This window comes from Myodes glareolus, chromosome 5, assembly GCF_982192425.1.
Source record: "Myodes glareolus chromosome 5, mMyoGla1.1, whole genome shotgun sequence".
NCBI lineage: Eukaryota > Metazoa > Chordata > Mammalia > Rodentia > Cricetidae > Myodes > Myodes glareolus.
In genome coordinates, this window is record NC_142030.1 from 3,393,651 (window position 1) to 3,404,392 (window position 10,742).

Below are 10,742 nucleotides of genomic sequence, written 5' to 3' on the forward strand. Positions count from 1 at the left end.
CCCGCCACAGGGTCCAGTGAGGAAACGGAGGAGGCCGAGCCTGCCACAGGGTCCAGTGGTTCTGTCCTTTGCCTTTTCCACCCGCTGAAGCCTTATGTGTTTTGTTTGTGTTTCTTTGGTTCATGCCCCCTTCCTTCTTCTTCAAGGTGGCCATAAACACCTTCTCACTTAAGCACCTGCCATGGCCTCTCAGCCGTCCATCACTAGCTGTGACTGGCCCTCTGCCTCTTCTTTCAGGAGCCTATGATGACGTTGGGTCCATATCAGCTCTACCCTGATCTTTGCTCTCCCCATTGGCCCCATACTGCCAGCTGCAAAGGATCTGGACAGACACAGAACCCACGGGGTCTAGGGATGCAGACAAGTACACCTTTAGGGAACCATATTGTTTACCTCGGTGGGCTTTATATTCTCTCTCTCTCTCTCTCTCTCTCTCTCTCTCTCATCCCTTTTTTTTAAACACCTCAGAGGAACCTGTGGCGATCCTTTATCAGGATTATAAACCCAGGAATCCAGTTGAGACCTTCAGTTTGACTCTCAAGACATGTAAGAGCTGTTTCTTGGTGAAACTGAAGCTTGTGCAAGGAGAGATCAGAAGAGATACGGTGGGCCAGACCTTCTGTGGCTTCCCAAGTACAATGTCACCTCCGTAGGGGATGTCAGCAGAGAAAGTGTCCTGTAAGTGGACAGGAGGGAGGGAACCCCAGAAGTTTAGACTACTAACTTAACATGCAGGGTAGATCATGGGAGCATGGACAATCTGCTTACTCGGTTGCCAAAAGGCAGCCGGTGTTCTGTGTCTTCTTGTCTGCATGCACCCGCTACCTCTGCTCCTCACCTAAGCACCCTGGGTTCAACATTACCCCCAGGCTACATAAGCCACAGTGTCGCTCGCTCCAGCAGAAGCATCCATGTGGGACAGTACTGGACTACTCGTTGAGTGAAAATGCTGCCATTTTAATCTGTGAGGCTGGATTAAAACCAAAATTCTTAATCCAAAACAAGCAAACAAAAAAACATGTTATTCCTCTCTCCCACATAAATCAAAATAAAAAACCGACACTAAGCCACAACTTGATAAAGTGTAATTCAGAGCAGAAGGTGTTGGTTTAAATCCAATGATTACTTAGACTTAAAATAAATATCAAGTGATTTAAAAATGCTTTCCCGTTTCTTTGAGTGGCTGTGCTTTCTTGGTGTGACTCAGTCAAGTTTGCTGTCCAGCTTGTTGGACTGAACCACAAAGAACTCTTCATTTTGAACTTTCAAGTAGGGGCTGGGAAGAAAGCCTCCTGCCCAGCCTCTGCCTAGGTTTGGCTCCATCAGCGGGTGAGGGGTTTTGGTTCGTTTTGTTTGTTTGTTTTTAATGTTTTCAGAGAAGCACAAAGAGTGGAATATGGCCACGCTGCAAGAACTGGAACATACCTGACAAGTATCAAGAGCTCAGTGTATCTATTAACTACTAAAGAACCTTTCCTAGCCTGCCCGCTATCCTGAAAGCGCCATTCAAACACCTGTCAACACCTACAGCGGACCTAGTCCTTGGAAATATCCCAAGGAAATAGACAGGGTAAACAGGCCTGACCTCAGCTTGCAGTCTAGAAACAGGTTCTTAAGCAAACGCCCGTGTCATAAATGGCGGACTGAAGGCAGATATGGCGGTAGCAGAAATGGGTACTGATCCTGGAGGCACAGAAACACCTGTTGTTAAAACTGCTTTCTTCCACGTGCTCACCTATTTCGAAAATGACACTCTTGTTCAGCTGTGCGTCACACTGCACATAGGGCTGGCTGGGGGAGGTCACACTGCACATAGGGCTGGCTGGGGGAGGTGGTAGCTTTTGGAATATCCGGCTGCCTCAGACAGCAATTTCTCCCCGACAGGACTAGATGGGAAATTGGCCGGCAGCAATTCTAAGACAGCATCAACTGAGCTACACATTCTGAGGTCAGCCGGTTACTAGGGTGTTAGGGTGCGTGGAGTGGAGCAACCTGAGGCACAGGTGGGTGTTGGTGAAGCTGGCTTCACCCGGCTTCCTTTCTGTGTCAGGCGCGGTCCTCTTTTGACTTTATCCATTCAAAAATTAAGTTTGGGAGGCTGGAGAGACGCCTTAGCGGCTGAAAGCATTTCCCACACTTCTGAACAACCTGAGCCCGGCTCCTAGTCCTCACGTCACCAGGCAGTACACAATCCCCTGCGACTCCAGCTTAATGGGCTTTGACCCCCTTCTGGCCTCCACAGCCCACATGTGGCATACACTCACACAGACACACAATTTTTTAAAAAAAATTAAAAATAGGGGGGCTTAAGAGATGGCTCAGCAGTTAAGCACACTTGCTACTCTTTCAGAGGGCCCAGGTTCAAATCCCAGAACCCACACATCTGACCACCTGTAATCCCAGTTCCAGGGGATCCAATGACTTTTTGACCCAAGGGCACCAGGCACACAAACATGCAAAATAACTCAACCCACATAAAAAAACTAATCTTAGGAACAATTAGACTCGCTGGTATGACATCACCCGTCACCATCTCTCTCAACTCCGCTCTGTATCCTAATCTGTCATCTTCTGCCTTCAACCCTTTTCCACCTTAAACCATCTTCTCTGATCATATCCACCTTTTTGGGAATACCTTCTGTACTTATCCGGCCCCTCGTGCATTTATTGTCCTTTGATTTGTAAACAGTTCTTGAAACTTTCCCTCCAATTATCTGTACTGCCCTGAAGTGAACTTTCTGAGGTGCCTTTGCACGAGTTTTAGGTGTCATGCAAGTATAAAGTATTCTCATTTGTAACTTTAAAACTAAAGACTGTAAATTACCCAGAGCAGCAGGCTAACTGTGAAGTGATATCCTTTCCCAGCCCTCCTGGCCCGGCAGTGAATGAGCCCTCTCTGGTCCTGTGACAAGCTTTGATCATTTTTCTCCCACACTACTGTCCCAACTGTATGCTGGTAAAATCTGTGCTGTAGCCCATGTCTCCTTTACCCACCACAGCATAAAACAAAGTAGATATTAAAATTAGTTTATTTTTCTACTTAACTTTTAATAAATGAGAAGAAACACAGTAGTCTTGTCTCATATAGAACATTTATAATACATAACAATCCATAAAGCCTCGTGGTGAGGTAGGAACAGCTTTGGAAATAACACACAGTCATAACACACAGAAATTAGGGAAAATGTCACCGAGCTGAGAGCCGCATCAACCGCACTGTTGGCCCAGAGTACAGGTGGCAGCAGATACACCCAACACAAGAACACCAAAGAATCAGACACACTGACGCTCCATTGTGCTGTTTCAAGGCAGACCCCTATCACGGCGATCTGTGTCTTTTTATATAACCACATATTAATTCTATGTTACATTCGCCTCAGCATCTTTTTGCCAGACACTGAACCTTAATATTTTTGGTTTAAAAGTTTAAATTGATTAATATACAAAAGGCTCTTGTGCCAGTGAAAATGACTGCTAAATATTCCAGAGCTTGTTAGTAAGACAAAATAGCATGACCATATACACATACACACATGTATATATGCAGTGCTGTATCAAAATAGTAAGATTACAGTCGCATTTCCAGTCTGTGAAGCACGTGGACAGTTCCGATCACAGAGACAACAAAAGCCTTCCACCTCCCCAAGACCTCTTAACACTGTTTTATTACTTAACTGAAACGTAGTATTAAAATATTTTCTATTGTAGAATCACACTCCATATCTGTGTATGACTACCTTAAGACAGCAGGTTAGTGACATTTATTGTTCAAATGGTATCTGCTTATAAAACAGCAAAAACATTCAAAACCAGTTTACATACCAAATACTTCACATTAGGTTTAGTCCTTTCCCTCAGAACTTTCCGAAACTCAAAACAGAATGCTCACACACACACACACACACACACACACACACACACACACACACACACACACACACAACACACACAGAGCTTCCTGTGACTTTCCAAACCCTTCCTGTTCAAATTACACATCTTAGGTTAAAGCCATTCGGCATCTTGTTTCTCTTTTGAATGTGAAAATACAGTAAAATGTTTGAGGACTGCTTTTCATGTTCTAGCCTGTACTTCTACAATGTAGATACCATCCAGAAAAGAATTACTCCAAGTTAAAAGCTGACCGTGGAAAATGAAATCCGTTCTTCCAAGGCTCACGTGGCTTGGAAGGATTCCTGGTTGAGTGCAAGCTGGGAGTATGCAGCACCTTCTCACTCAGCTCCTGATGACAGACAGGTCCACTCTGGCCTTGCTCAACCACAGGACCAGGACAGCAGCAAAAGGAAGCTATTTTGGAAAAGACACTCAAGTCCCATAACACTTAAAATATAAAAACATGTCTTTTTTCTTAAAGATAATGCTAATATAGCTAAAAATGGGTTAGAAAGTGCACTGTAAAGAAATAAATAATTCTCTAAAACTCCAAGGTGAGTGGGTGCCCATGGTTTGCTATGACAAACACTTTTGAAGGAAAAAAAAAAGCCTGTGGTACTTTTTACACAGAAGCCACTTAACCTAAAGCACTTCTGAAAAATAGATCCGCACAGCTCTTGTTCCAATTCCTGGGGCACCTTTGACACGAACCCACCCAGTGTTTCTGAAGGACCCTGGCTGGATGTCACATGCTTCCACCAGTTACCCTGGTGTGTCACGGTGGACACTGCTAACACCTGTGTGGTGCCAGTCAGGAGTGTACTCCAGACAACTCGAGTTCTCTCTCGTACTCACCCACAGATATCTCCATTTCATGTTTAAAAGAAAAGAAAAAAAGCAAATTTTTGAAAAATTCAAAGTAACCACCTGTCAAGGGGTTGGATCACATATTAATGAAGCATTACGCAGGCTGATGATTGGCCCAGAGTAGTAAATGTGAACTTACAAACTACGTTCCTAAAATGAAATTACTCAGCAGAAAATGCAGCTGTTATAAGCAGGCCCATTGCCAGCAACAGGCTCTTTACACCCAGGGAAAGACCATCCCTTCAAAAGTAACTGTCATATGCTAACACTTCCATTTTTAGATTATTAAGCAATGAATTATTTCAAATCCCAAAAGTTTAACTTTCCCAAAAGTAGTCAGCTATAAAAGTTATTGAAGTAGTCAGAGTACTCTGTCCCTAGAAAAATAGAGCTATCACAACTAATATTAATAGTCACTCTCTCGAAGACAAAAAAAAAATCTACATTCTCTTCACAAAGCATTAACCTTTCTCTATCAAGGAAAATATAACCAAGTATCTTCAGATGTGTGCGTGGATTTGAAATCTGTGGCAAAGAGCAGCGGTGAGTGACTTCCTGGACGCAAAGGACAGGGTCTTACAGAGCAGCGCCGGTGGAAAACCGAGCATGTCAGACGGGGCTCAGAGACCTGAGGCTTCTTAGGAACCTGCTTTCTACAATGTCCAAATGCAGGAACCATCCGATTCCTTCCTTTCAAGTCACTGGCTCTTGGTAGAAGCAGACCGCGCTTGCTGTGCCTAAAAGAGGCCAAATGCGTCTGACCGGTCACTAGGAAAGGCTTTTAAGACACAATTTGAGATTAACAGCTGCAGTTGACAAAGACAAAGTCTTCAGTCTCAAAAATATTCATGCATTTTGAAACTTTTAGGCAAACACTGCTAATACCAGTCGGTCTCTGAAAGAAAGCCACACTGGCACACGTGTGGAGCAGCTTTGGTAAGACTAAAACCACTTGAGGTTTTCAAGGAAACTGAGATATGTAATCTCTATTTTAACATACAATAGCCTGCCTGGTTTTCCTCCTCCCTTGCACGCTCGCTCCACTCTGTGTAAACTCTAATTCATTTTGTGAATTATCTGTTTACTAGATTATCACTCAGCAGTAGAGAACACAAAATAGTAACTACTCTTTATTTCCTGCTAATAATCATGAGTCACTCAGAAAATATGCTGCCATTATGCTATGTTTATGATCTCAAAGGGCAAGTAGCTACCCCTAAACATCAGTGGAGACAATCCGGATGGCCTGAAAGGTCTCACAGTCACAATTCTAACAATGTATAACAATGGGGGAAAGAAAAGAAGAGAAATTCCAGTAACAATTTTATTTATCCCCCTAATTCTTACCGTGGGAAATCTAGGAATCAAATGTCATTATGTCATATAAGGTTTATACTTACTTTAAACAAAAATGTAACATAGTGTTAAAACTGGCTTTCAAACGTGCTACAGCATAGCTGCACTATGCACTAGTAATCACTAGGCTGTAATGGAGAACATTCTATTATGCAGTTCCATTATGTTCTTACAAAAATAGAATTAAACTCTGCGACCAGACAAGGACTTCAATTACACTACTTGGCAAACTTAGTATTTCAATGGAGTCTATTTTCTCTTGCAGTTTAAAAGCAAAGTCAAATATCACATCCTTTTCAAGACTCACAAAGATGATTCGGGCTGCTTTTTTGGCACGTTTTTAATCTCTATCACCACAGCAGGAAGGCTGCCTTCGGCTTTAGTCCTCCTGGGCTTCTTCTCTAGGTTTTCACTGAGTTCTAAACAAGAAATGCTAAGTGTTGGGGCCTTTTCAGCATCCTTTACAGACTGGGTCTGTGGGCGTGTCCCACAGCACTGCTTCAGAGCGCACTGAGTTCTGCAGGCAAGTTCACACGGGACAACTTTAGACCCCACGCTAGCAAATTCAGGCTGGATGGTGGTAGCGTGAATTCCGTGGTTGTGGAAAACGTCTTTAATGGTCTTGGCCACCTGCATGTACGAAGCTGGGTCCTCACATTTTATGTGAGCGGTGGCGATGATTCTGCTCCCGGCCAGCTGCCAGACGTGTAACTCGTGGACTTCCTCGACACCTTCCACGGCCCGCAGCTCCTTCACCAGATGCCGGATATCAATTTGCTTGGGAACAGTTTGTAGGAGGATGAGAGCAGACTCCTTGAGCAGCGGGTAAGTTGTGTAAAGAAGTATACAAACCATGATAACACACAGAGTTGGGTCTAAGTAGAGCACCCAGCATGGGCCGGCCTCTAGGACGGGGGTCTGCGTGCCGTTGATCATCTCCACGGACGACTTGCAGGGGTCACGGAAGCACGGGTTTATACAGAAGCTGTTTTCGGAACAACCCTTCCACAGAAAGTAAAAGAGCGAGGCGTTCACTACGACGATCACGGAGCCCAAGGCGTCACCGAGGACGTGCAGAAACACCCCTCGCATGTTCAGCTGTGCGGCTTTGTTGTCTTCCGACTCCAGAGCATCTTCAGGCTCTGGGATAAGGTTCCCATTTACTTGTACATCCACCGGATCCTCGCTTCTGGGTTTTTCTGGCTCTACAACAAACAACATACTTTTAATTAAACACATTTAAACTGTTCAGATAAACATCTTGCCTAGGGGTGAAGAAGTTGAAACTTTTTTTCAAAAAGCACAATAAAGTATGCTGGGAACAATACACAATGAAGGGACCTCTGGGTACCGCTGGCCACAACCATAAGGGGAGGATCAGACTGTGTCATTAGGGTATTGTTTCTTCACTTCCTTCCCACACTCTCCCCTGCCCCTGACAACTGGTTGGTGTCCTGGAAACATTGTGCTTCACTTTTCTGACACATACAAAAGAGAAACAAAATTTAGGGCTTTCAGTTCAGCACAGCTGAGGATAAGTACTCTAACACAAACGATCTGATGGGAACCTCTGGGCGGCACTAGGCAGACTGCTTAACAAAGGTGGCTTTAATCTTCAGCGTTTATCATGTATGTTATATATAGTGTCTTGGTAGAGGGGGTTTACAAACTGACAAATCAACCTGGGGATACTGCCAGGCAGCGGGGGCTCACAGCTTTAATTCCAACACTTGGGAGGCAGAGGCAGGAGGATCTCCCTGAGTTCGAGGCCAGCCTGGTCTACAAAGGAAGTTCCAGGACAGCCAGAGCTGTTACACAGAGAAATCCTGTCTCAGAGAGAGAAAAAAAAAAAAAAAAAACTCAAGCAAACAAAAAACACAAGCTGTAGCTACCAATGAGGCTGAAACTCAATAATCACTAAATTACCTAAAAGATTGACTCAGGATTGGGTGGTGGCTCACAGCTTTAATCCCAACACTCGGGAGGCAGAGGCAGGAGGATCTCTTGTGAGCTTCAGGCCAGCCTGGTCTACAAAGGGAGTTCCAGGACAGCCAGAGCTGTTACACAGAGAAACCCTAACTCGAAAAACAAAACAAAACAAGAGTTCAAGTCTGAGAGCACACCTGAGTAGTTTCACTTTGTTCGGAAGGAGAGAAAACCTTTCCCATGCACCACCAGGACTCCACCGCGCACTGGAGAAGTTACCCTGCCTCTCAGTGGGATTGAAACAGCATGGAAAGCTGCAACCAAAATGTTACCATCCAGCTTGGGGCGACGCTGGCTTGGTTCTTTCTCGTTTCTTTCCAAACTCTCACCTTCCAAATTTCCACCAGCAGCACATGGGCTCGAGATGAAGAACGTTCATCAAAACCACGAGGAACCTACATCCCCGTCAGGTCTAGCACCATTCCGCCAAACCCTAAGCGCCGAACGTGCAACGTGCCCTGGCAGGTCCCTAACCTGTGATTTTCCCGGATTAGGTGGTCAGTTCGGGGAAGCACACGCCGCGGCTCATAAAAGGCCGCCTTTCACCAGGGCCCACACACCCTCCACCCATCATTATCAAACTTGTTCAGTGGGCACGGAACCACCGCCGCGCACCCGGGCGCGGGGCGTGGCACCCAGCTCGGGCGCCAGGGGGCGCCCGTCCCCGACCCCGGCGGCGCTCGCTCACCTGCCGGGTCCGCCTTGAGCCCGTTGGAATTGCTGGTGTTGGCCACCAGCGTGTTGGTCTCCTCCTGGTCCGGCGCCCGTCCCGGCGGCGCGCTCGCCTCGCCCCCTGCGCGGCCCGCTTTGCGCGCGCCCTTGGCGAGGTGGCCGTGGCCGTGGCCATGTGAGTGGCCGTGGCCCGCGCCCTGGCCCTCGCCGCTGTGGTGGTGGAACAGGCAGAGCCCCAGCACGTTGACCAGCAGCCCCGCCACGCCGACGCCCAGCACCACGAGTGGCTGCTGCATCTCGTGCGGCTCGATGAAGCGCTCGACGGCCTCCAGCAGGATGGCGAAGCACAGTCCCGTCAGGAAGATGGCGTTCACCAGCGCACCCATCACCTCGGCGCGGATCCAGCCGAACGTGTTCTTCTGCGTGGCGTGGGTCCTGCGGGCGAAGCGCTCGGCCACCAGCGCCACCACGAGCGCCAGCACGTCCGACAGCATGTGGAAGGAGTCGGACAGCATGGCGAGCGACGCGGTCACCCGGCTCACCACCACCTCCAGCACCATGAACATGAAGGTCAGCAGCAGCATGCACAGCAGCCGGCCGCGATTGCGGCCCCAGCAGCCCATGGCGGCGGCGGCGGCGGCGGCGGCCTGAGGCGCGGCGCTGAAGCAGGCGGGAGCGGCGCTGTGGGGAAACCGCCGGCCGCGCAGCGACTCAAGCGCCGGCGCTCGGCGGGACGGGGACAGGCGAGGCGGAGGGCGCGGGCGCGGGAGGGTGACTGCGTGCCGAGGGGCGGCTGAGCATCGGACCGAGGTGCTCGGGAGACGGCGTCCGCGGCGAATGCGCTCGACCCGGCGGCGGCCGCCGTCTTAACCCCCCCGCCTTTGCAGACGGTTTACAAAAAAACTTTGCTTTGCACTCGGAACCCCCGTTTTCACACGGACCCGAGCGTGACAAGGCCCCGGTGCCCCGCCCCCTGACCCGGCTCGCTCCCTCATTGGCCGGAGCGGCCTCACGACAGCCGCGTCGTCCCGCCCCTCCGCGGCCTCTATTGGCTGACGCGGCGGAGGGGAGGGAGGGGGCGGGGCGAGGCCGCCGGAGCTGCGGGCGGGGCTTGTGCACTGGGGAGCCGGGCGTGGGCCGGGGGGCCGCGGCCGGGTGCAGCGGCGGGCGGTGCGGGGGAGGGTGGGCGCGGGCCGCGTGCAACGGAGGGCAGGCGGCAGGGCGGCGGCGCCGAGTCCTGGAGCGCAGCGAGCGGTTCCCGCTTCCCGCGCTGCGGGTTCCGGGCTGCAGTTCTGCGGCACCGGCCGGGCCTCCCTAGACTTTGATCCTGCCATCCCGGTGCACGTGGGGGCGGCTGGGTGACAGGTCGGCGCCCGGGAGGGGCGGGGAGTGCGGGCTGTGCGGGTCGGCGGGGGCGCGGCCGAGCGGGGAACTGAGCTGGGGACTGACTTGCTAGTGGCCCGACCCCAGCTTCGGGAACAGTTTCCATCCAGCGGGTCATCCGCAGGGCCACCTCCCGGAGGGAACCGTGTGAAGTCAGGCCTGCCTGTCACTGCCTCTCTAAGGTGTGGGGTGCAGACTTGGGGCAGGAACCTGCTGCGTGACTTGGGCAGGTCACCTAATCTCGCTACACCTGTTTCTTCATCAATAGAGGGAAGGATTGGGCAAGTGGAACGCTTCTGCTTCCTTCTAGCTAAAATTCCAAGGCTCTGTGATTTCACACTATTTATAGGCTACAAACCTCCGAACCCTTGAGTGGGCTGCTTGGAGGGGGAGGGGCGGCCAGAATACAAAAGAAAGGTGGCCGTGAGAAGCCACTAACCAAACACCCTTGCTGAGTTGGGCTACACCTCATTGGAGTTGGTTCTCAAAGTGAGACCAGTGGATGTGAGCATTTCTCTGTGGTTAAAAGTCCCCCAGAGTAGTGGCTAGAATCATCAGCTGCCTCAGCTGGGCCACCAAACACGAGG

The 10,742-nt window shown here is 49.5% G+C and overlaps 1 protein-coding gene across 1 annotated transcript; it reads right to left on the minus strand.

Annotated features, from left to right (window-relative positions):
- Positions 1–3,011: 3,011 nt before the first annotated feature.
- Positions 3,012–9,691, minus strand: Slc30a1 (solute carrier family 30 member 1). Its single transcript, XM_085687523.2, has 2 exons — positions 8,789–9,691; positions 3,012–7,319 (listed from the first exon to the last, which is right to left on the minus strand). The coding sequence occupies exons 1-2, from the start codon at positions 9,393–9,395 to the stop codon at positions 6,418–6,420; spliced, it is 1,509 nt and encodes a 502-aa protein (XP_085543649.1). The 5' UTR covers positions 9,396–9,691; the 3' UTR covers positions 3,012–6,417.
- Between the last annotated feature and the right edge of the window lie 1,051 nt (positions 9,692–10,742).

Coding starts and splice junctions, on each gene's coding strand:
- Slc30a1 (XM_085687523.2), bottom strand. CDS start 9,395: ATGGGCTGCTGGGGCCGCAATCGCGGCCGGCTGCTGTGCATGCTGCTG. Junction 7,320..8,788: donor GCTCAAGGCGGACCCGGCAG/GTGAGCGAGCGC, acceptor TGTTTGTTGTAG/AGCCAGAAAAACCCAGAAGC.